This window comes from Entelurus aequoreus, linkage group LG10, assembly GCF_033978785.1.
Source record: "Entelurus aequoreus isolate RoL-2023_Sb linkage group LG10, RoL_Eaeq_v1.1, whole genome shotgun sequence".
NCBI lineage: Eukaryota > Metazoa > Chordata > Actinopteri > Syngnathiformes > Syngnathidae > Entelurus > Entelurus aequoreus.
The window spans coordinates 11,917,999-11,944,948 of NC_084740.1; the positions used below are offsets into that span (position 1 = coordinate 11,917,999).

Consider the following 26,950-nt stretch of genomic DNA (forward strand, 5'->3'; position numbering starts at 1 on the left):
ATATAGCTAATTAGCTACCGTATTTTTCGGACTATAAGTTGCAGTTTTTTTCATAGTTTGGCCGGGGGTGCAACTTATACTCAGGAGCGACTTATATGTGAAATTATTAACACATTACCGTAAAATATCAAATAATATTATTTAGCTCATTCACGTAAGAGACTAGACGTATAAGATTTCATGGGATTTAGCGATTAGGAGTGACAAGATTGTTTGGTAAACGTATAGCATGTTTTATATGTTATAATTTGAATGACTCTTACAATAATATGTTACGTTAACATACCAGCCTCGTTCTCAGTTGGTTATTTAACGTACATTTATTCAGCCTGTTGTTCACTATTCTCGACTTATATGTTTTTTTCCTTCTTTATTGTGCATTTTCGGCCGGTGCGACTTATACCCCGGAGCGATTTATAGTCCGAAAAATATGGTACTTACATCATGTGTTGCCTTCATTATAACACTAATATAAGTCTTTAAATTTTTTGCGGCTCCAGACAGATTACTTTTTTGTATTTTTGGTCCAATATGGCTCAACATTTCAAAATTTTTGGTTGGCGACCCCTGTTTTAAGGTATGTTTTACTATTCTATTTTATTCTTCCTTCTGTGTCAATCCGTGCTATTCAATGTCATTGAGTGCTGTAAGTAAGAAAAAGAACAAGAAATTTAAAAAAAAATACAAATGGAGACACGTTTGCAAACACCAATGACAATGAATAGTCTACAGAAACACTGCTTCATTTTCTATGCCCCATTCAGTTAATAGTAACTGCTGGTTCAATGTTAGGCTTAGGTTTTAGCAGATTTTCCGTAATTTTCCTACACACAGCATTTGGTGACCTCAAACAACAAGGCTATGGATTGATTCACACTGGTTTTTGCCTTTTGAAGGGTACTGGAAAAACTGGAAAATGTATCTTGAAAGTCCTTAAAAAGTGCTTGAATTTGGCCATGGAAAAGGTATACGAACCCTGTAAAAGGAAACCTTTGCATTGACTCCCCATTTATTCCAACTTGAAACCTTTTTCCTCTTGCAGAGATTAAACCAATGTGTGCTTTTTTTTAATTGGCACAGCCTTTTTTAACAGCTGGTTAACAGCTACCATGAGACTCACTGATAACTTTTAATTGTTTTACTGATTGTTTTTTTTGTTTTTTTAATTCGTGAACAAATCTCTTGATCCTGTATGTCTTGTTTTAGGAGAAAAATGGCCGCTTCTTGTCAGCCCAAAGGTTTTAATAAAAGACTGCATCTTCTTTTGTTAAAGACACGGTTTAGAAGAGTCTCCTATAATTGTGAAAAAGAAGACAAAGCCCAGAAGTAGCAGCTGAAGTCAGTCTGACTTGGGGGACACACATTCTCAGTAGGGGTGCACTATTTTGAGAAAAAACCTAATTGCGATTTTTCTTAAATTTGAGATTTGTATATTTTATACATTATAAACATGCATGAAGCTGAGAAAATAAGTGAAAGAAGACATGTTACTTTTAGACTGTCAGTCAACATATTCTTGTCTCAAGGTGCCACACATTAGAACAATATGCAATAATCTACTTTAAAAAATATTTGGCTTTCTGCAGACAAAATTGAAATTAAAAAATAATTGCTAATAACTAAAATTTAAATATAATCTCAATATATAATAATAATGAAATTAACAATAAAAAACAATCATTTAAGGCAGGGGTCCCCAAACTTTTTGACTCGGGGGCCGCATTGGGTTAAAACAATTTGGCCGGGGGCCGGGCTGTATATATATATATATATATATATATGTATGTGTATATATATATATACAGGCATGTGATTTTTCCGTCTAAAGTCGGAATTCCGTCTTTTTTAATCTCGGGGGGAAAAAAATTATCTCCCGTTTTTCGGGGGTTTTTTCCGACCCTAAATCAAGTTTCGAGACGTAGTTTATATTACGCCGTAGTTGATTGGTCGATATGTTCCTTATGACCAATCAGGACATCTGTTATGAATGATGACGTTAATAACGTCATCATACCGCCATTTTCCATTTGTAAAGATGTCGGTTCTCGAGAGAAGGGACGCTTTACGAGTAAAATAAATTGATAAACATGTCAAAAATAAGTTTCGATGGGACTGGATGGAAAGGGAAATCACTGATACTGTTGGGAAAAAGGAAGTTACGACTTTGTTCGGTGATTTTATTCGGAAAATCGATCGTCCCGGAAAGGTTTTGTGCACGTGCTGTCATGATAATATTGACTATGGATCACGAGGTTTCAAGGCTTTGGAAGTACATGCGAAATGCCAAAAACATATGAAACAACTTGAAGCAAGGAAAACAAACTTTTCACTAGCTGGTACTTTTGGATGTCAACCGAAAGTGAGCAAACCTTACGGACTTCATCCTTTGTTTACATCGAGAGGAAAGATCCACCCAAACGACCCACTTCAGTTGCAGACAGGGTTGTTAATAATGAGGTAAGCTAAAAAATATTTGCTTGCGAAATACGCATGTTTGTTTTAAATATTAACCAATTATTGCTTTGCGAAATATAAATGGGTTTTTCTAAAAATAAAAAGCCACGTGAAAATATATTATGAAATTACAGAAATTCAAAGAGTCGCATTATTGAATACAGTTAACAATTTATTTGAAATAAATTTGCATATAATACTATTTTATAATATTAAGTTCTTATGTAGTCTCTTGAAACTATTGTCAGGGGTGTAACAATCTTGAAGGTAAATATTTTCACACTTGTTTCATGCAATATGTCAGTGTCCTCACATTATTATTATTTCCTATATTCAAATATGAGTAAACAATACTAAACACGTTTAATTATTTTCATAAATTTATATCCTATTTTGGCGAAAAGAATGAAATGTTTACATTTGGTATTTTGTTAAATACATTTGCAAGGAAAGCTCATGTTAGGGCTGGGCTCTCCGAGAAAGCTAATGTGTGAAGTGAACTGAAGTAATGTGGTAATACTGTAAATAAACTGTAGATAATAACACTGATCAATGTGACACCTGTGGATGTGAAATGAACACAAGATGTAAATATTAGTGACTAAATACTGTTGGGACTGAACCATATACAGTGATTCATTAGGATAATTGGGTTATGTATGTTGTATTAATGATGTTTTCATGTCTTTAAACACTAAAATATTTTCTTCAAATGGTGCTGTCTTTGTTAATTTTAGCATGTTAAATTGGTGAAAAACCAGGAGCTTCGGGGGGCGTTGCCCCCCTTGTCCCCCCACCAGCCCACCAGGGCACTGGTGGGGGGACCTGGCTGGACCTGGCTGGGGGCCTTCATCCCCCAGACCCCCGGAAATTTTTTCAGTCTTTTTCATTGTGGTCAAATCACATGCCTGATATATATATTTTAGATATATATAGCGCAATTTCCGCGCGCGCGATGATGTCACGTTATCGATGAGAAAATGCATTTTTAGACAATATGATTTGCCTGAGCGGCTAGGAGACACCGTGAGTAGCAAGCGGTACAAAGTGGAAAAGAAAAGACAGGGAACTTTTTTTTTTTTTAAATGTATTTAATTTATTTTTTTTATACTTCCTGATTTTGGACGCTGGCGGGCCGTAGTTTAGGGACCCCTGTTTTAAGGGATGTATACTTTTATTTCTAATTAATGTCAAATTGTTTACCAATGTACTGTAATTGGAAGTTAAATAACTTTAAGCTATCCTAAATAAAAAAATAAGTAAAATGGACTAATTTCTGTGAGTAAAAAAATACATTCTTTCTTACTTTCTTTTAGTTTATTTCGAACATGAACACATTTACATCATAATACATCACACAATTTCATATCATTTCATTTACATCATGCCCGAAAAGGAGTAGGAAGAAGCAAAGCTTATTTAATCCTACCCCTTTCCCACTTCAAAGCATTTACAATTATATAAAATCATTTACTGACCTTTTTATATAATAAAATAACATCTATGAATTAGTATACACAACAGTTTGTAATATGTAATTAATTAATTCAGTCATTATTAACATACTGAGATGAAGAATATTTTCAATAAGGTTGGAAGTTTTTCTCATAATTCTTCTTCTTTGTACTTTGTAAGCACTATTAATTTAAACAACCTCTTAAACTGGATCATGTCAGTACAATTTTTAACTTCTTTACTTAATCCATTCCATAATTAAATTCCACATACTGTTATGCTAACAGTTTTAAGTGTTGTACATGCATATAAATGTTTTAAATTATTTTTTCCTCTAAGGTTATATTTCTCCTCTTTAGTTGAGAAGAAATGTTGTACATTCTTTGGTAGCAGGTTATAGTTTGCTTTGTACATCATTTTAGCTGTTTGCGATTTTACCAAATCACCAAACTTTAATATTTTTGACTTAATAAATAAAGGGTTTGTATGTTCTCTATATCCAACATTATGTATTATTCTAACTGATCTTTTTTGTAACATGGTTAACGAATGTAGCGCACATTTGTAGTTATTTCCCCATATTTCTGCACAATAACTCAGATATGGTAACACTAGTGAGCAGTAGAGAATATGAAGTGATTTTTGGCCCAGGACGTGTTTTGTTTTATTCATTATTTAAATGTTTTTTGCTACCTTATGTTGTATGTTTTGTATATGAGATTTCCAGTTCATTTTATCAGCTATTAATACTCCCAAAAATCTGGTTTCTTTTACCCTTTCGATGTCTACTCCGTCTATTTGTATTTGCGTATGGTGCTCTTTCCTACTATTGCCAAATAGCATTATTTTAGTTTTACTGAGATTCAAAGATAGTCTGTTTTTGTCAAACCATCTTTTTATTTTGTTCATTTCTTCTGTTATTATTTGTATTATCTTCTGTGTGTTCTCTCCTGAACAGAAAGCAGTTGTATCATCTGCAAATAAAACTAACTTTAAGTCCTTTGTAACTTTACAGATGTCGTTTATATAAAGATTAAACAATTTTGGTCCCAGTATTGATCCCTGCGGCACACCACAGGATATATCTAGCCGTGTTGACATATTTTCACTGATCTTCACATATTGCTTCGTGTTGGTTAAATAGCTTCTTACCCAGTTCAATACCAAACCTCTGATGCCATATCGTTCTAATTTTTGTATTAAAATATCATGATTAATTGTATCAAATGCTTTTGTTAAGTCCATGAATACTGCTGCCGCACATTCTTTACCATCTATTGCATTGGTAATTTCCTCTGTTATTTTAATTAATGGTATTGATGTTGAGATATTTGCTCGAAATTCATATTGGTTCTCCACGAGCGTCCCACTTTTGTTAATAAATAAATCTAATCGACTATTGAATAATTTTTCCATGATTTTGGAGAATTGTGGAAGTAATGAAATTGGTCTGTAGTTAGTAAACTGGTGTACGTCTCCATTCTTATAGATTGGTACGACTTTTGCAATTTTCATTTTGTCTGGGAATTTTCCGGTTAAAAATTATACATTGGTGATATATGTCAGAGGTTCTGAAATGTCTTCTATAACCTTTTTTATCGTTACCATATCTATTCCATGACAGTCAGTTGAAGTCTTGTATTTACAATTTTTTTACAATTTTGATTATTTCTTCTTTTGTTACACTTTTAAGAAACATGGAATTGGGATTTCTGTCTATGAGCTCACTCAAGTCCTCAACTGACCCATCATCTGCATTTGGAATTCTTTGATCCAGATTTGTTCCGATATTAACAAAATAATCATTGAAACGTTCAGCTATTTGGTTCATATTGTCATTTTTTGTAATGTCCATCTAGAAAGTACTGGGGGTAATCTTTCTTAGCACCATTTTTAATGATGCTATTTAGGATGCCCCATGTTGCTCTCATGTTGTTTTTGTTCTTGTTTAATAATTGACTGTAGTATTCCTTCTTACATGTTCGTAGTATACCAATTAGCTTGTTTTTATATTTCTTATACTTATTTTCTGCCTCTATAGATCTTTGTGTTATAAATATTCGATACAATGTGTTTTTTTTGTGACAAGCATTTTTCAGTCCTTTTGTCATCCACGGTTGGTTGTTTTTCTTTTGCTTCTTACTACGTTCTTTCCATGGGCAATGTTCATCATAGAGTGTTAGAAAGGTGTTGACAAAATTCCCATATGCATCATCTACATCATCTTCATTATATACATTGTCCCAACTTTGTTTCCTCAGCTCCTTCTTGAAGAAAATCATTCCTTCCTCTGTACATAGTCTTTGAAATGTCTTTTTGTCAATGTTCTTCTTCCTGTAGTTCCCATCATAAATAGTAAAGACTGGCAGATGGTCGCTGATGTCGGTTGTTAACAGTCCACTTGTTATATTATTAGTGAATATATTGTCAATAAGTGTAGCACTGTGACTTGCAATTCTGGTTGGCCTTGTGATTTGAGGATACAAACTCATACTATACATTGTATCTGTGAAATCATTAATGGACTTTTGCTTGTTGGGGTTCAAGAGCTCAATGTTGAAGTCTCCACATAAAAAGAGTACTTTTTGACTGATTCCATTGAAAGTTCCCTTAATCCAGTCTTCAAATCCTTCAATACTTGAGTTGGGTGCCCTATATATACAACTGATCAATACATTTCTATTTCTTTCATGACATATCTCAATGGTTATACACTCTAAAACATTGTCAATAGCCAGTGACATGTCTTTTACCACCTTGTAATGGAAGTCCTTCATCACATATACAGCAACTCCGCCTCCATTCTTATTTACTCTATTAATATAATTGAGTTCATATCCTTCTAGTCCAAAGTCCATTCCTTTTTTTGGATCCGTCCATGTCTCTGATACAGCGATAATTTTGGAAGGTTCTTTAAAGTGTTCCAAAAATAATTTCATATTGTTAAAATTGGCATACAAGCTTCTGCAGTTAATATGAATAATTGACAGTTTGTTATTGGAATTAATGTTGGTGTTGTACTGTACTTCTGTATAATATAAACAATTATTGTCCATGTGAGAAAAAAAATGTATGTCTGGATCTATAGCACTGTCCCATTCCGTCCTGTTATAGTCGGTGCTGGAAAAGGTTATAAATTCTCTGTTTGATTGATTATTGTTTGTTTGTGTCATGGTTGTGTTTAATTTTTTTATCGTTATTGATATTTATCCAGCTCTGCTATTTTCCTTATGACTATTACTCTTGCTTCCTCTGGTGTTCCATTTAGTTTAATAATTATTTTACAGTTTGCTGTCCATGTTTGTTGTATTTTTCCTTGTTTTCTTAAGCTACGTGCTTTTCTGGCTATGTCTGCGTTTTTCTTTGTTAAATGTTCATTTATGTACACGTCTGTTCCTTTCAACTTCCTCCCTTGTTTTAGTAATGCGGTTTTATGTTTCCTATTGACAAATCTCATTATTATTACTGGTGCCGAATTATCTTTCTTCTTATGGAGTGGGTGACAAGCTTCCACATTTGCCATGTCCATGAATATGCCTTTTGACTCCATGAATGTTGCCACTTGCCTCTCTGTGGAGATGTCCAAATTCCCGGGCTCTTCTCCACCATTGGCGGTCACCGCCCGAGCATATGAACGGGGCTTAATATTAAGCCCGGTCAAAATAACGTCATTTATTCTTGTGTATTGTTCCAGTTCATCCACTCGGTCTGTTAACTGTTCTGTTTGTAAAGTTTTTGCATCATTCTCGACTCGTAGAATTTTTACCTCCTCCACCAGCTGCATAATTGTCTGTTGGTACTGCTTAATGGCTGATACCTCTGCTGTTAAAAATTCAAGTGATCGCCTTATCTCCTCACCTTCATCAGGAGAGAGCACCTTCTTTGGCCCCATGTTGATTTTGGCTGTCGCGGGTGTTTACCGCCTTCAGCCAACTTAATAAATACAATACTTAAATAAATATTGAACATCTTAAAGTGCTTTTTTTCCCCCAGTTTGAAAATCGTCTTTTGTTTGTTGGCATTCTTGCTCGTTCGTCCGTGTTGATGGGCCTATATTGCCCATCCACTTTGGAGCTGAAATATTCCCACAACCGGACATTTTGCTTTTTAATCCGTTTTTTTTCCCTCCCAATTTGTGTTACTTTACAGCATTTTCTGTGCTTCCTGTGTGTGTAAAGCTGACTAAAAGGAGGGCTCTTTGTGTTCAGTTAATTCTACTGTTAAATAAATGCGCTCGGGTGCTGAGAGCGGTGCGCAGAGTGAGACCTATTTCCCACTGCTTGAAGAGACAAACAAACACAAAGCTTAACAATTCTGATTGGCAAACATGTTTGTCACCCAAAGGCCGGTGATGGCGAAAAAACCCAACAAATTACCTCAGCCTCTTGTGGTTATTTATTGCACTTAATTGCAATTAAAGCCTCAATGTCGATTCGACGTCGCTTAGCAACGCTTAGTTTTGATTGACAAAGTAAGAGGTATCACTTTAACAAGGTTTATTATTGTGGTTGTAATTAGTGATGGTTTGGTTTGCCTATTTCTCCCAGTAGCATGCAGTACATCATATTACCCGTGTACCTCGTGAAGTGTCCACTCTGTGTGCATACAGTTTGAAAAGCAGGCAGTAATTATGACAGATGCCTGTGAGGAAACTTGGACATGAAAAGCAGGCTCACCAAAGCTTCTTGTTATAAAAGCGGAGGAGGAGAAGTGTATTGATCACCAATGGTGAACATTAGCAACTCCCCTCTCCCTTTTTTTTTTCATCTCTGTCTTCATTCCTCCATCATTTCTCTCTAATTTGCCTCCCTCCCCGCCCCTCCGCTCTTCTTTCTAATCATTTATTTATCACTGTTCTCCTGATTCTGCCAGATTAGGGACAGCACATGTTATGACCATCATTCCTATGCACCCCCTCTTCTGCGAGAACCGCCATCACGGCGGAGGCGCACCTGAGGGTGTGCGGGGTCACTCCGGTCCAATCTAACGGTGTATTGATTCCATTAGATAATTAATGACCCAGGCACGGGCCAAGGGAGGTGCACACGAGAGGAGGGGGCAGCCAAAGGGATGGTGGAGTGTGGGTGTGGGGGTGGGGGTGGGTTTGCGGGGTCTGGGCCCTAGAGAGTTTGAGAGAACCTTGGATTGGGAATGATCGCGAGTCGTCAAGGTCAACCGCAGCCGCCGCTCTCATATGGAGGCAGAATGCGAAGTGACTCCGAAAATGGAATATTAAGATAAAAAGGGAGGGTGTTTTAGGGTGTGTGTGTGTGTGCGCGCTGGTTGTCATGTCCAGCAGCTGTCGATTGATCAAAAAATAAAAAAATTGTACATCAGAAACTCTTTTGACTTCCAAATCCTGAGGTCCAACTAGGACGGTAATGCATGATAAGTAGTTTTTAGCCCTCCAACCAGAATACCAAAACTTGATCTCCCCGGACACTCCACACGCTCAATTATAACTACTCAACAACATGAAAGGCCAGCAAGAAAAAACAGCAACATCAAATATTCTGTTTCCAAGCGTGTGTTTTCTGCAATCTTACGAGATATTGGATATTGACTGTTGGCCTGCAATGTTATCCTGCGGAATATCTTACATATGTCCATGGACTCTGGTTTTGCCCTCAGTTTGAGATAATTAATAAAGAGTTTGAAGTAATAGGATGCATAGCATGTGCACACTGCAGGAGTAAATGTTTGTATTTGTATAAAACTTAATGATCCAGAGGCGTCTTTTTTTTTTTTTTTTTTTTTTTAATCAAGTAGAAAGGCACATTTAAAACAATGTTTGCTCTGTCAACGACAACATTTTTTATTATGTAATGCATTATACATCATACATTCTTGCGTCGCTATATGTTGCTAGTCAGATTTCATAGCGATCAATCATTTGCCTTTGAAAACCATTTTACCGCAAAGTATTGCATTTTAAAAAAAAAACCTGCCTTTACCATACAGATTTAGCACCACAGACATAAACATATCTTCTTAGATATTTCTCTGTGTTTTAATGTTTTGTCATTTGTTCAGTTCTACTGTTACTTTGGTAACAGTAGAAGAGAAAGTCAAACACAATTATAAATAGACGGAGTAGATATTGAAAGGGTAAAAGAAAACACATTTTTGGGTGTAATAATAGATGATAAAATGAACTGGAAATCTCATGTAAAAATATACAACATAAAGTAGCAAGAAACATGTCAATATTTAATAAAGCAAAATATGTTCTAAACCAAAAATCACTTCATATTCTTTACTGCTCGTTACTGTTACCATATCTGACTTATTGTGTAGAAATATGGGGAAACAATTACAAATGTGCGCTTCATTCACTAACTGTTACAAAAAAGATCAATAGAATAATAATACAAACCCTTTATTTACTGAATCAAAAATATTGAAATTCAACGATTTGGTGCATTTGCAAACATCTAAAAAGATTTACAAAGCAAACTGTAACCTGCTACCCAAGAATGTACAACAATTCTTCTCAACAAAGGAGAAATATAACCTTAGAGGAAAATCTAATTTAAAACATTTGTATGCTCGTACAACACTTAAAACCTTTAGCATATCAGTATGTGGAATTAAATTGTGGAAATGATTAAGCAAAGAAATCAAACAAAGCACCAATATGATTCAGTTTAAGAGTCTGTTCAAACAAGTGTTCACAAAGTACACAGAACAAGAATTATGATGAACATCTTGAAACCTTTTTCATTTATTTATTTATTTTTACTTGAGACAAAGATTATTTATGCATTTAATATGTGTTTACTTCCTATGGTATATTATTTATTTATTTGTTCACTGTTCTGTTACAGAGAATAAGGAAATGGGATAAAATTGCTATGGTATGAAAAGGGGTAGGATTAAATAAATTCAGCTTCTTCATACTCCTTTTCAGACGTGCTGCAAAGAAAAAACTGGAAATATGTGATACATTAAATGCATGTTCGAAATAAACTGAAACTGAACTGAATAACGACTTCAGAAAGGAGCAGTTGACTCGATTCTACCAATTGGATATACAGTGTTACCTCAGTTTTTGTTAGTAATCCAATGAGGTCCGACAAAAATCCAAACAATGTTTCCATAAGAAACAATGTTAATTCAATTAATCTGTTCCAGACAACCAAACATTAACCCAAAACTAGAAAAGCACTCGGAGAGCTCAGACTGCACTATCTCCCAATATTAAAGAGTCTTTAAAAAAAATCTTAAAGTCCAGATGGTGATCCAGATCACCCACAAAATGTTGGTCTTTATCCAATTTCTGACATTTCCTTTAAGTTTAATCGAAATCCGCCCATAGTTTGTTGAAGAATACTTCAAAAAAATCTTGAATCCAGACGGTGATCCTGATCACCCCCAAAATGTAATCACGTTGTTTTTTCCCATTTCTGACATTTTCTGAAAGTTTAATCACAATCCGCCCATAATTTGTTATGTTGCTAATTAACAAACAAACCACAGCAAATCGAAAGATAAATACAATTTTCAAGGTAGGCGGGTTTGTTTTGTTCATTTGTCGCTTCCAAACAGGCTGCAAAAGGGTTCACTCTTTTCATCAGTTTTACCAATTGTTCTATAGCGGAATACAATCAACACAGTGAACCCTTTTGTCAGTCATCCACTGTCCTTGTCTCTGTGGGGGTAGGCTGGACCGCTAGTATATCCAGACAGAGAAGATAAGCCTTAAAACATAAACTTAATGTAATGTTTTAAAAATAATTAGAATGACATCCATAATCTACTGACTTAGTCCTCATCCCATTTCGGACATTTCCTGAAAGTTTCATCAAAATGTGCCCATAACTTTTTGAGTTATGGTGCTAACAAACGAACAGACAAACAAACCCCAGTGAGTCGAAGAATAAAAGGAATTGGCATCCTTTTTTTGTTCGTCTTTTGCTTCCAAACAGGCTGCAGGAGGGTTCGCTCGTTCCATCTGTCTCAGCTTTATAATGTAATGTAACGTAGCAGAAAGAATCCGGCTCACCACCATAATCTGTTATTTTTTTTATTAATCAATCCAATAAAATAATACACAATAATACCATAATAATACAATTCCAATTCCGAAACCAACAGCAACATTCAGCATAGCAATTAACAGAGCAATTGAGAGGACACACAAACATGACACAAAACAATCCAAAAGTACACCAAAATTGAATAATGTCAACAGTATCAATATTAATAAGAATTCCAACATAGCAGTGATTAGAAATCCCTCATTGACATTATCATCACAGCCACCAAAATCCAATCACTTGTTGCTTATCCTTTTTTGGACAATTGCTTAAGGTTTCAGCAAAATCCAGCCATAACATTTTGAGTTGAGTTGTTAACAAACAAACAAAAAGACAGACAAACCCCATGTGAATCATAGAATAATTTAATTGTACAATAACTCATTCTCGAATAAGTGATTGTACTGTTCCAAAAAAATAAATAAAAAGAAAGGATTACTCCCTATAAGTCTATAAAAAAAATTTAAAATTATTATTTATTATCTGTTTATATTATATTATTGTATTTCATTTCTGATTCTTATTATTAATACTGTATTATTATATTTTCTTGTTTCTTTATTTAATTGATTTATCCGTAAATATTAATATTATTTTGTTTTCCTGCTGTTTCTTTCTTTTGGGTGGCATCGTTGGGATATAAGCAAAACATATTTTGACATTTAGGGCAGACAACAGATATATGATGTATGTAAATATGATGTAATGGATAGGAATGTCTGATGCTGGATGTCAATAAAAATTTAATGAAAAAAAAAAGAATAAATGAACTTGGCAGTTTGTTTTGTTTGACTGCATCGGTCTTATTTAACTTATTGTTCTATAGATAAAAAAAATAATGTACTTTCTTTTTTTCTGTGGGTGGAGGCGGGGCCGTTATCATATACAGACAGACATTTAGCCTCATAACGTAAACGTAATGTAACCTCGTGTCACTAGTCTGTTACGCGCAAGGTCTGGCAGCACAACATATTAAAAAACGGGGTCAAAATTTGAATACATGTTTTGTCGAAAAAAATCGACTTGTGGGGTGTTACCGCTGTATTCGATGTAAAAGAATGATTCATTGTCAGACTGTAGAATAAGAAGCTCCTATTGACATGTGGGTGGATGTGAATTGACGGTCCTTTTACAGTTTTGTCCCTACTCTTCACCTTTTGCACGACTGCACCATGCACGAGGTCTCCAAGCGAGCCTCCACATTGCCAGTCTTGGCCAGGCTCCGTCTTTAGGCCCCAAGGGTCGAGGAGATGAGGCATAAAACAACCACCTTGGGGGGCTGGCGGCACGGCGGCCAGGGCTATTGTCAGTCTGCGTGCTGTTTGACTCCAATGTGTCCATTCGCCTGATGCCGTCGACTCCCCGCGGGGAGGGGCCGGCCCGGAGAGAGGAGGGGCACGCTAACGAACCTCTGACAGCTGGAGGCCCTAATTAAAACGTCCCTGCAGAAAATAAACAGAGCCCGAGCCAGAACGAGCAGCCAGCGAAGTGCACGCCTGCAAACGCTCGCCGCAGTGCCCTCGCCGCTATCGCTGCTGCCGCCGTGCCAAGAGACCGCCACTCTGTGGGGTCACACAAATTCTGTTCACGCTTATGAATATGTAGCAGGAACACATTGAAAACACCTGCGGTCACATTCGATACAGGTTGATTTCTACAGCTGTCGGCTTCATGAAGTCTCCCTTTCCAAATATTCCCCTCACCGAATGAAACGACACACCCCTGCAGAGCGGATTGTTCCGCACTCCAGGCGACGCTCCTGACATTTGGTTTGCTTCGCTGTTCGCCTAGGATTAGCAGTCAGAGTGGCCAGGTCCATTTGGGTGAGTGCATTAATGGGCCGCCCAACCCGCCACAAGGTTATGAGGTTGATTGAATAATTACCTGTGGAGGCCCCCTGTCCATTACGGACAGATTGGGAGATGGGAGAGATTGTGCAGGACAGAAAGATGGAGTGAGAGATTAGATAAGCACAGATAAGGTCAATTAGGAGATAAACAAGACCAGCATTTAATGGCAAAAGTCTTTGTGAGGTGCTGGAATTAAACCAGACCGTTTTTTCTGTCCGTATCACTTGTCTGATCTCTCTCTCTCTCCCCTACTGTACTCGCTCGCCTGTTGTGCATTTATCCAGCTGAGAGAGAGAAGGTGACAAAGGTGAATGTTGTTCGACAGAGAAGCGCTTCCCGCCGTTTGACCCTGTCTTCCCTGCCGCACGCCCCTTGCAAACAGGACGCATGCTTGAAGGAATAGTGCAGTAATCAAATCGATCACAAGCACTAAAAGCCTGCAAGTTAGCAAGGACACTGCGTTCCTACGGTGTAAGAGTCCTGGAGCTTCCCTTCAAGATCACACACCTTTTTTATTGTCATCGACTCGAAATGTTATTACTGGCACCCCCTATGTTTGCTTTTGAAGACATGCTAGTATGTAATACAGACACAGTGGGTCTGGGTTAGTTTTTGCCTCATCCCACACTTAAAGGTTGAAGAATACACTACCGACTTGATAGGTAGGTAGGTCTTTATTGTCATTGCACATGTACAACGAAACGTTTTCAGCACAAACCCGTTCCAGATTAGACAAACAAACTGTACAGGGTTACAGAACCGGAACGCTGATGGGTCGCCACAAGGCAACCCGTAAAAGATGGGGAAAAAGGTCAACACTGGGGGAGGATGAGTAAAAAAATACAATCTAGACTGGGCTCCTATGGGGGCCCAGTCTGAAGTGGGAAAAAAATTCCATTGCAAAGCATATATACATATTACGACATACAACTCGAGACTTGCAACAGAGGGGAGGGAGTGGGGGCTACGGTTCAGGCTGCAGCTCTTCAGGCGCTACCCAGCCGTCCATCACCCCTAAGGGATTTGCTTCAAGAGCGTTGGATGGGGGGGAGGGGGATGTGTGTGTGGCGTATATTTTTTGTGGATGTATGTGTGTGTGTGTACGCCTCTGCGGCCTTGGTGTTCTTGTCAGTCAGTCCAAAGTCAACAACAACAGGTGTGTGTCCATGAGAGACAAGAAGGGAGTTTGTTGTGTCTGTGATAAGAAGTCCGAAAGAGATTATACAGATGCTACCTGGTGGTTGTTCGAGCACACTGCAGCTAGTCCTTGATAGTCCCACTTAAAGCCCCACTTTCAGTTATAGTTGATTTTGGTGGCGCCATTGGACTAAAGCGGGAGTGTTTTGTCTAAAGGAATACCACATTTCCCAGTAAGACCAGCGCCAAGGATTAGTCAGTCAGTATGACTGATCTTACCACAGTAGGAACCTACATATTTTACTTAAACTTGATATTTGCAGTCATCACATTGTTTTTGTCTTTATACAGTACTTTTGAGTTTGTTGCTGTGGAACTGCAAACTAACAAGCTAGTGGCTATGTATTGTTACCACGCAAATTTCTGATAGCTAACATTAGCATTATTATTTTCATTTGAGCATCGAAAATTACTTACTAGTCCAGCAGGAACAGAGCCAAGGCAGCCTCGGTCCAAAGTCCCTCCTTGTCTTTGAGCTCACGCCAGCAACTGAAAGCCGGGCTAATGTTGGGTCGCTTCTCTTTTTTTTTTTTGGTCTCCTCCGACAAAACTTTTCGTTTCTTTGGTTGTTTTGCAGCTTCTGCCATGACAGCAGTAATTGCATGTCGGCGTTCGCATCGACTTTCAGACTTTGTAACGAATGGGGAAAAGGGGAAGTGACGTATGCTGTAAAGCAGTCAGCACATTTGTAGTTATTTGTGTGGCAGGTTTCCTGCCACCTGCCTCAAAGTTGCTTAGTGCCAGTGAAAGATACAGACCCCCTCAGGGCATTACAGAGGTGTCATTCAACTTGTTGCAAGTTGATGTATCATCCCAAAAGTTATGAAAATATTTTATAAAGGTTAAAAGTTACTTAGTGCTGCTTTAATGCTTCAGTCAAATGCAGTATTCTCACAGGAAAAAATACAACCTTACCTACTGTATCCTCAAAGTCTTATGATCAATAACCAAATGGTCAACGACTTATGGACAATTAGTCTCGCTCATGCGTCTGCAAAGACGTTTTGCTTGATGGCGGCCAATTTTTTCAACGCATAATGCTCAAATTATACAGACGTGCTTGTCAGTCCCTTAAACGTGAATACAGAATTTGTTGATTCAGTTATCCACCCTCAAGTTACAGTGGGTGTTTAGGAGGGAGTATTGAGGTATTTAAAAAAAAATGTAAGGTAATTTGATTTATGGGGTTAATCTTTGACCTTAGACAACACCACCACCACCATCTGGTGCATTTGTCAAAAAAAATAACATCCCAGGGGCCAAATCTTGATTCAGATAGGCCGGCAAGTTAAAAAAAACAACCTGGCAGTGACAAACATTTTTGCATCGGATTCTTTAAAAAGTTAGACCACTGTCATATAGAAGACATTTGCAAAACATTTTTTGCAGTAGGTCTATAAAATCAACAGATTTTCAGGAATATACAAAATAAAAATAATAGTGAAGAGAGAAGTCCAGCCCCCCGGTCCTTAGTTTTCTGGAAATGTGGTCCCCAAAGCAGTTTAGTTGGATAGACCTGGTGTAGGGTCACAAAATAACTGACCAAACCATCCCTTTTGAGTACGTCTTCGTTAGTGTGCCAGACGCATTGGTATGCTTCAGTACGCTTGTAGAGGGAAGAGTTAGATACACTGCTGTCTGTTGATTAGTCATCAGGGAATTGTCCGTATTCCATGTTAACTAATTACCTGAATGGAAGGATAACAAAAGCTGGCAATTAATAGAAAATACAGTGGTTTACATCAGAAGAAGGATTCAAAGCCCATTTTCTTGGTTTAAGCAATTATGTATTACACGGTTGCTTGTAGCTGATCAGGGTTCTGAATTGAAATGTACTGCTTAGAGGAACATGGCTCATGTGGTTCTGATACAACTGTCTTAGCACCATTCATTTGAATGCTTTTGAGCTTTTGCATTCTTTACTAGCTTGTTACCATTACGACTAGCATTAATGACATCGAAACCACGGCCATAATTGCTGCTTTTATCACTTTGTTTTGAGTAGAGATGGGTAACAAAACCAGGTTCCGCAACGGCACTGGTGCCAACATACGTAACCTAATGGTGGTCTGTTTTGGTGCTAAATGAATGCATTCTCAGCCACCTGCAACAAGTGATTGGCGGTGATATTGTGCGTCTGGAAGTAATGTAGCATCCCGACAGACGCTCTTTTTAAACTTTATTGCCGACCTTAACACACCGAAACAGCACCCCTCATAACACCGCTAGCACCACATCAACAACACAGCACAACCTCATTATACACCAATGACCGTCACGGCAAGCAAGGTGCATTCACAAACCCCCAGAATTATGAGCTTCAACTTTACAACACAAGCAAGTCGTTTTTTACACATTCTTTATGTTCTGTATTGCTGCAATAATTATGACATATTGTTGTGGATTTTATTTCTTATTACTGAGTTAATTAATGTATATAATTTAACTATTTAAATTACTATTCTGTTCAATTTGAATATTTCAAAGTTCCATGAATATAAAAAAGTACCGGTTTGTGCATCATTTATAGCAACATTTTCAAAGTGACGATTTGTTTTTAGTAGGGTTGTACGGTATACCAGTATTAGTATAGTACCGCGATACTAATGAATCATATTCGGTACTATACTGCCTCTGAAAAGTACCGGTTCGCCGAGGACTTTGAATATGACCAATGTATGATCTTGTAACGACTTGGTATCGGATTGATACCCAGATTTGTGGTATCATCCAAAACCAATGTAAAGTATCAAACAACAGAAGAATAAGTGATTATTACATTTTAACAGAAGTGTAGATTGAACATGTTAAAAGAGAAAGTAAGCAGATATTAACAGTAAATGAACAAGTAGATTAATAATTCATTTTCTACCACTTGTCCTTAATAATTTTGACAAAATAATAGAATGGAAAATGACAATATGTTACTGCATACGTCAGCAGCTAAATTAGGAGCCTTTGTTTGTTTACTTACTACTAAAAGACAAGTTGTCTTGTATGTTCACTATTTTATGTAAGGACAAACTTGCAATAATAAACATATGTTTAATGTACTCTAAGATTTTTTGTTAAAATAAAGCCATTTATGCAATTTTTTGTGGTCCCCTTTATTTAGAAAAGTACCGAAAACTATCAAAATAATTTTGGTACCGGTACCAAAATATTGGTATCGGGACAACACTAGTTTTTAGTATTGATTAAAATGTAAACAATACCCATCCTTCTTGTGATCGGGTGAAAACACAAGCATCAGACAACACCCATTCTCCTTTTAAGTCAGCTGTATTGTTTTCACAGTTCGTATTGCAATTTCGTTAGTGCAGCCTAGCTCCGTCCTTTGGGAGACCATTGTTGCAAAATAATGTGGTACAGTGCATATTTAAAAAATGTGTGGGTACCCTGAACCAGCTCAGTATAATATCGTCAGTACAAAGGCGCATGCTTTCCAACCCAGGTATGGATTTATAAGCTGTAAGAAGACAGAGATGTCAGCCGAGCTATTGGATGTAAGCCATTGACCCAATGTCCCTGTTCAACAACCAATCCATTTGACTCCGCTGCGGCATTTGAATTGTGTCCAAGAGGTTTTCATGCATATATTTTAACATTGGCAGTTTTAGCGGCAGAGTCTGTCAAACTTGCCTCACATGTCTGCACTTCTCAGCTCTTCTAGCTGTACAGTCCGAATAGAGGGAAAGCGAGGGAGAGGCCATCTCAGGCCCAAGGCCATGACACCATGGCGCTCGGGGCCAGGCGAGCCCTTTAAATGTCAATACAGCACAGAGGGATGGAGATGGGCTTGAGGGCAACGTTAGTAACTTGTAGATGTAGAACGTATGCTGTAGGGTGACGAAGAGAAGGTGGGGATGTCCGTTTGAGACAGTCTGGTTGTAGACACACCTGAATGTCCCTTCACAAAATGAAGGTGAACATCTGTAGGTGTTTTACTGTGATTCATCCAGCCATCCATTTTCTACCGCTTATTCCCTTCGGGGTCGCTGGAGCCTATATCAGCTACAATCGGGCGGAAGGCGGGGTACACCCTGGACAAGTCGCCACCTCATCACAGGGCCAACACAGATAGACAGACAACATTCAGTGAGGTTTAAAAATGAATGTTTTTGGTACAGTTTTTGGTAAGTACAGTCAATTCCGGTCTGAGGCTGTCTGACCTCTTTTTTTATTACTTTAGTTTACGGTTGTACGGTATACTGGTATTATTATAGTACCTATTATAGTACCGCGATACTAATGAATCATATTCGGTGCGATACCGCCTCTGAAAAGTACCGGTATCTAGTCGATACTGCTATGATTATGTAGATTTTCTTTGGCATCACATCTTCTTCTTTTGTTTTTTTAAAATGTATATTATGTTTATAAACTCAGGAAATATGTCCTTGGACACATGATGACTTTGAATATGACCAATGTATGATCCTGTAACGACTTGGTATCGGCTTGATACCCAAATTCGTGGTGTCATCTAAAACTAATGGAAAGTATCCAAACAACAGAAGAATAAATGATTATTACATTTTAACAGATGTGTAGATATAACATTTTAAGAGAGAAAGTAAGCAGATATTAACAGTAAATGAACAAGTAGATTAATAATTAATTTTCTACCACTTGTCCTTAATAATTTTGACAAAATAATAGAATGATAAATGACACAATATGTTACTGCATACGTCAGCAGACTAAATTAGGAGCCTTTGTTTGCTTACTTACTAATAAAAGACAAGTTGTCTTGTATGTTCACTATTTTATTTAAGGCCAAACTTGCAATAAGAAACATATGTTTATATGTACCGTAAGATTATTATTATTTTTTAAATAAAGCCAGTAATGAAATTTTTTGTGATCCCCTTTGTTTAGAAAAGTACCAAAAAGTATCGAAATAATTTTGGTACCGGGACAACACTACTGATTCAATACAAAACCCAAACAATGAGACAAGTGCTGGCATGGGAGTAGTTTTTCGCTATCTGTATTGGGGGAAAAAAATGTCTTGTTTGTCAATTCAAGTATCTTGTTCTGGTTATAGTTTGGTCTTGAACACTGTCCATATCCTCCACTTGTTCTTAAATTCCGATGTCAGTTCTGTTTGGATTTTAAATACCGACTTGTTTTCCCCATAACAAACCATAAACACACAATGAATGTGTTCCAACTTTAAATTATGTAAGCCATATATTGGTGACATCATATTAGTGGTTTAATGTTTTGGCACCGATAAATGCATCATTAAAAGCCCCACACATGCCAAATGTTATGTCAAACAGTCATACAAGCCAAAACACATTAATATTAAGTGACTGAATAAGAAATATGTCTGGGCAGAGCAGAACTACAGTAGTATCTCAGCTTACAAGCTTATTTGGTTCAGTGACATAACTCGTAACTCATTTGTATGTCAAACACATTGAAATTAATTAAAATCAATTTCATTGGTGCTTGCCCCAGCCCCAAAACAGTACAATTTTAAAATGTAACAAGCCTTTTAAAAAGGAAAAACTGACCTTCAGATAATAAATATTGTTTGAAAAACAATACAATAAAATGAAGTACAAACTACAGTTGTTTTATGAAATAAGTAATAATATGCAGCAGTTACCTTGGAGAGTGGACTACGGTGTCTTCTTACTGCTGATTCTTTGTCAAACATACCATCACATCATATTTTCATGGATAAATGTTCTCCAGACATTATTTCAACGCTCTCGGCAGGCGTTTAGAGATGGGAATTTATAAGATTTTTACGATTACGATTCCACTTTCGATTCTGCTTAACGGTTTGATTCTTTTATCAATTCTCATTTGTATAAAAGGATAGCAAAACGGTGGATTAGCCTCAACTTTGTTTAGTTTAGCAGAAAACAAGATTATAAGATCAATAGCCTCGATGGGGTGCAAAAAAAATGTTTTGTTTTGAAACTATGATATAATCCTAAAATTAATATTCTACTGTAGTACTTAACAAAATACAAACAAATTATTCTGTGACAAATGACGATTACACAAAAATGTAAAATAACATGTTTAACATTTTTCAAATACATATGAAAAGTTTTTTATACATTTATTACATTTAAAATGTTTTATTTATTGACATTTTTGATACACAGTTAGCAGAAATACAATACAATATAAAACAAATGTTCCCCCCAATAAAAAAAAAAAAAAGGTACATGGTGCAGCAATACACAAAAGTAAACAAAAGGCTCAACAATCATCCACAATTCAACCACGTCTCAATCTGGGGCACACTGGAGATCAGTCTCTATCACATATTTTAAGAAAGCACCCCATACTTCTTAAAATTTTACAGAAACTGTCAGCGTAATTGTCTACAACTTAAGGAAATAAAGAATATCTCTGATCCAGCGGGTGCGGAAGTATTATTATTTTTTAAACGTATATACATATATATGCTGAGTGCTCAAAAGTAAGAAGAACTACGTCAGTCAAAGACAAATACAAGCAAGTCAAGAAGAATTGTACACTGCATTTTTTTAACCATCAACCATCGATTCTACTCTACTAGTCTGCTGGCGTTAGACTCACTCAGCTCCAGTATGGTGCAGACTAGCTGTGATGCGCTCAAATGGCTGTGCCAAGTTAATGACCCTCCCTGAGGGGTTTTTGATTATTTCTTTCTTTAATTCAATGAATATAAGCCACTTTTCACCATTGTTGTTCGCACTCACTTTCTTGGTTCCAATGGTTTGGAAACCAAAGTAATGTCGATCTACAACTATAAGCTAATGATAGCAAGTAAGACCGTATTTTTTGGTTGGCTCTTATAGATTTCAGAGTTGACATTTGCTGCACCAACTAATGGCGGTGTTGCTCGTAACTCCAAACTTTTGCTTGCAACTTTAAGCATAACACTTAACCGAGATAAAATGCGTATCTCAAATATTCTTAGGTTGGAGCACTCCTAAGTTGAGGTACAACTGTATTAGTAATAGTTAGTAAGCTAAAAAATTATATCAGTGACAGCCCTAAAAGTCTGCAAAAATCAACCAACTCAAAATGGCCCACCAAAATGTTTCAAGCCATCTCACTCATTAAGAACAACTCCTACCTTTGATGTTTTCAAAAATATTGGTCTTACAGTATTAGTTTGGAAATATGTAACATGCATCCTGTACCATATATGGTGGCTGTAGTTTTTCCTCCACTACAGAAAATAGTGTACAAAATATACAGGGAGGCCAGAAGCAGACATTTTACTGTTGTTATGAACACATAAATAGTTTATGCAAATAACAGTAAAAAGGTCAAATCAATGAACTGAAGTACTTTTTTTGTTAATTTTTTTAGGTTAATATAGTCATTACAATGGTTTGTTGGTTCCACTGATAGTCTTGAAAACGGTTAAAATATACAAATGACTAAATTAGTTTCTTCGTGAGGTATTCGGTATTTAGATCTGACTAATCAGTATCATCTCATCTCCTTTTGTCCAAACACTGGATCGAGTTTTGGATTGTATTCTTAAATGTTTTTCCTCGAGATTCTGACTTGTTGAACTGTTGAACTATTTCAGTTCTGAGGGTCCCCAGGATAAAGCCTAGAAATGTACACAACAGGATAAAAAATGTTTTTTTTAAGTTGAACGTCTCTGCTGTTGTAGAATTCAAAATGAACCAGGCAAAATGAAAACATAATATGCCTTGAAAATTGCTACTTTCATGCATGAAATGACGAGATGAGACTTCAGTTCAGCTATCATAAATGGATGACTTAGTGCTGTATTTTGCTTTTTCTTTGGCTTTATGCGGCAACATTTATTTCTAAAGATGAACTACCGATAGAATACATTTTTGGCACTGACTTAATCCCGATTCACATCAAATTTAACGGTGCCATATTTCGGTACATGGGTTGCGCGTGACGTCAGGCCCGGTTGCCAGCTCTTCGCACTTTGCCACCTGGCGAACACTCCAGCAGCACTGAGAGCGGACTCAGCCAAACTACCTCTAGGTCAGGGGTCGGCAACCCGCGGCTCTAGAGCCGCATGCGGCTCTTTAGCGCCGCCCTAGTGGCTCTCTGAAGCTTTTTCAAAAATGTATGAAAAATGGAAAAAGATGAGGGGGAAAAAAATACATTTTTTGTTTTAATATGGTTTCTGTAGGAGGACAAACATGACATAAACCTCCCTAATTGTTATAAAGCACACTGTTTATATTAAACATGCTTCACTGATTCGAGTATTTGGCGAGCGCCGTTTTGTCCTACTAATTTTGGCGGTCCTTGAACTCACCTTAGTTTGTGTCCATGTATAACTTTCTCCGACTTTCTAGGACGTGTTTTATGCCACTTCTTTTTCTGTCTCATTTTGTCCACCACCCTTTTAACGTGTGTGAAGGCACAAAGGTGAGTTTTGTTGATGTTATTGACTTGTGTGGAGTGCTAATCAGACATATTTGGTCACTGCATGACTGCAAGCTAATCGATGCTAACGTGCTAATTAGGCTAGCTATATGTACATATTGCATCATTATGCCTCGTTTGTAGCTATATTTGAGCTCATTTAGTTCCCTTTAAGTCATCTCAATTCAACGTATATCTCATGACACACTATCTGTATGTAATATGGCTTTTAATTTGTTGCGGCTCCAGACAGATGTGTTTTTGTATTTTTGCTCCAATATGGCTCTTTCAACATTTTGGGTTGCCGACCCCTGCTCTAGGTAATGTTGCAACTTTCAATGCCAACAAAGACATTTAATTAAAAAACACTCCATTGTAAGTAAAGTAAAGCGAGCTTGATGTTAATATACAATGGCTTTGCTATTGACATGCTACTGATTAGCATTAGCGATTTACCATTGTGATTACTACACCTCTAAATGTGTTGATGAAAACTACAACTAACATGCACGTTACAATCAAACAGCTGGTGTGTAATAACTACTTACAGTATTAACACTTTTTAGGGCACAGCGAAAAACAAAATAACACACCATAAAATATACACTACTGCCATCTATCACCTTTGACTTGCAACTGTAATTTGCAACTTAATGTCATACCTGCAAATCAGACTCAAAAAGGTGATAATGAAACAAGGGATAACAACTGGACAGTCCTTTTTAAATGTTGCAATATAAAGTTTGATTTAATTAACAAAAACAATTAATATTCATTGTTACACACAAAATTACCTAAAATTGGTATCGTTAAGTACTGGTATCGATTCCCAGGTACCGGGATTTGGTACTGTATCGGTTCAAAAGTCAACAACACCCATCCCTAACCACTAGTATACAGTACTAGTTACAAAAGTTTTGGCACTGTGTATTGTTTTTACAGTATGGTGCTTAAGGACAAAAATAACACGGGCCTTTGCTGACTCTTCTATTCCGGCAGATCGCCTGCCAACCAGAGCCTACGTTAAGAGTGGCGTGGGCGCCATATTGGGAGAAGGATGGCCACCATGCCGTTTGTCAGTGAGGGGAAGTGCGTGAGTGTGGAATGGGATTTCCTGCAAGGACTACTGGCCAAGCCTCCTACCCTGCCCTGGTGAGACAACACACACTCACACACACACACACACACACACACACACACACAATGTCATGTAAGCCTTTGTGCATGTCTGTGAATTAATTTCTCTTAGTATACGCTGGAAAACAAACTGTGTCGATGCAACACAAATTCAGCAATGTGTGTTTCTCCCCCAACCGGTCGGTATTGTCGCCCACCTGCCAATCCCGTCAAGAGACGCCAATCTCCTCCACCCCCACCGACCCCTTGGCTGGAGATTAAGTAAATTTGGCTGGAATTATTAATGGGCAGTCAGTTACAGGCGGATATAAAAAACTAAGCAGAATCAATGTGTGTGTATTGATTGTTCTCTGTGGCTGGGGTCGTGGCTGTATAATAATGAGACGTTACAGGGGCTGACACACACACACACACTCACACACACACACACACACACACACACACACACACACACACACACTATTGTTTTACATATTAGACAATAGCAAGGAGAAAGGATGTCAGTTTATTGCGATACGAGCATACGTATGAGGTCTTTTTTTTTTGGATAGGAACCAAGAATACGGCTATTAAAGAGAAATGTCACCTCCATACACACACACACACGTGGGCGCACACACACAGAACCAACACAAATGGTGAAGTGGCGGTGACAACATAATTCCACCGCTCAGGCCCCATTGAGGAGAGTCAATACCCAATCAGAGAGACAGGCTACCTGAGCCCTGCCCCTCCGACACCCCCTCACCCCCTTTGTCACTGCGTCCCTCCCTCTTCTATTGATCCCTCAATCAAGGCCCAGCTCACAAGCCCGGGACCAGATGAGAGCGGAGCCAGAGAGGGAGGCAAAGTGAGAGATGTGTGTGTGTGTGCGCGCACATATGGATTTGGAAGCAAATGGCATTATTAGGACTGTGGCAGCCAGAAGAGGGGAGTTTGTGTGTAATTACCAGGCCAATCTGCTGGAGATGGCTCACAATAGTGATTGTTTCACTTGAATTGCAGTTGAGCCATTACCATTCTATGTATTTATGAGATGACTTTTCGGATTGATGTGGAGGCTCGGCTCGTTTATCCGCAGCATGGCATCAATCAACAGGTAGTCAGCAAGTGGCTATTACACGACAGATCTGTGCTGATTCACGTGTTTCTTTCTTCTCCTCCGTCCTCCCCGCCGTCTGCTCTGTCCAGTCTCCAAAACCTGCGCAAGGAAAAGTCACGCAATGCTGCCCGGTCGAGGCGGGGGAAGGAGAACTTTGAGTTCTTCGAGCTGGCCAAGATGCTGCCCCTGCCCGGCGCCATCACCAGTCAGCTGGACAAGGCCTCGGTCATTCGGCTGACCATCAGCTACCTGCACATGCGCACCTTCGCCAGTCAGGGTGACCCGCCCTGGATCCCCCTGTTGGAGGGCGACAGCAACTGCAGTAAAGGTGAGCAAGAAATATAAAAAGATGGCGTGTTTTTTTTCCCTATAGAAAACTTTCTACAAAGATTATTTGGGGACTTTACACATGAAACCCACAAAGTTTGTTGTCTTACATTCAGGGACGCCAGTACGGTAATATACTTTTATTATTATTTGACTTTCCTGTCACTTCTGGGAAAATGTAACCAAAGAATAGGCTGCAAAAGTCAGTGGCAACATTTAATAAATATACGACACACAATCATTCGATTGATCGATGGATTCAACGATCCATCCGTCCATTTTCTACCGCTTGTCCCTTTCGGGGTCACAGGGGTTGCTGGAGCCTATCCCAGCTGCATTCGGGCGGTAGCATCAATTAAAAAAAAGTGAAACGAAAAATGTTTCTTATTGTATAAAGCAGGGGTCCCCAAATTACGGCCCGCAGGCCGGACTCGGCCCGCCAGCGTCCAAAATCCGGCCCATGGGAAGTCCCAAGTAAAAAAAAAAAATATTTACAAATTATTATTTTTACATTTTTATTTTATTTTTTTATTTTTTATTATCCATCCATCCACCCATTTTCTACCGCTTGTCCCTTTCGGGATCATGGAGGGTGCTGGAGCCTATCTCATTAGTTTTTTAAATCTGTCCTTTCTAATCCATTTTCTACCGCTTGTTACTCTCTGTGTCTCCGAGCTGCTAAGGCAAATCATATAGTCTAAAAATGCATTTTCCCATCGATAACGGGACATCATGGCGCTCGGAATATATATATTTATATACAGCCCGGCCCCCGGCCAAATTGTTTTAACCCAATTCGGCCCGCGAGTCAAAATGTTTGGGGACCCCTGGTATAAAGAGTAGCATTGCAATTGTTGTTGCTGTGTCTAAATTAGGTCTTGGTCATATGGCCTAAAAATAACATTTCTGATTTTTTCACACATACTTTGATATAACCAATTTCTCACAACATTTTAAAGAAACCAATAAATACAAATGACATACGTAATTTAAAACAAGTTTTA

At 37.8% G+C, this 26,950-nt stretch overlaps 1 protein-coding gene across 3 annotated transcripts in view; it reads left to right on the top strand.

Annotated features, from left to right (window-relative positions):
* The window catches only part of npas1 (neuronal PAS domain protein 1), a 157,069-nt gene that overhangs the window by 17,153 nt on the left and 112,966 nt on the right, over positions 1-26,950 (top strand). For 2 of the 3 annotated variants that reach the window (XM_062060117.1, XM_062060120.1), the window contains exons 2-3: positions 24,380-24,532; positions 25,709-25,947. In XM_062060117.1, the coding sequence (XP_061916101.1) occupies positions 24,438-24,532; positions 25,709-25,947 (334 nt within the window). In that variant the 5' untranslated portion in view covers positions 24,380-24,437. Of the gene's footprint in view, positions 1-23,122; positions 23,384-24,379; positions 24,533-25,708; positions 25,948-26,950 lie in introns of those variants that run through there. The other variant, XM_062060119.1, reaches the window with a different exon arrangement.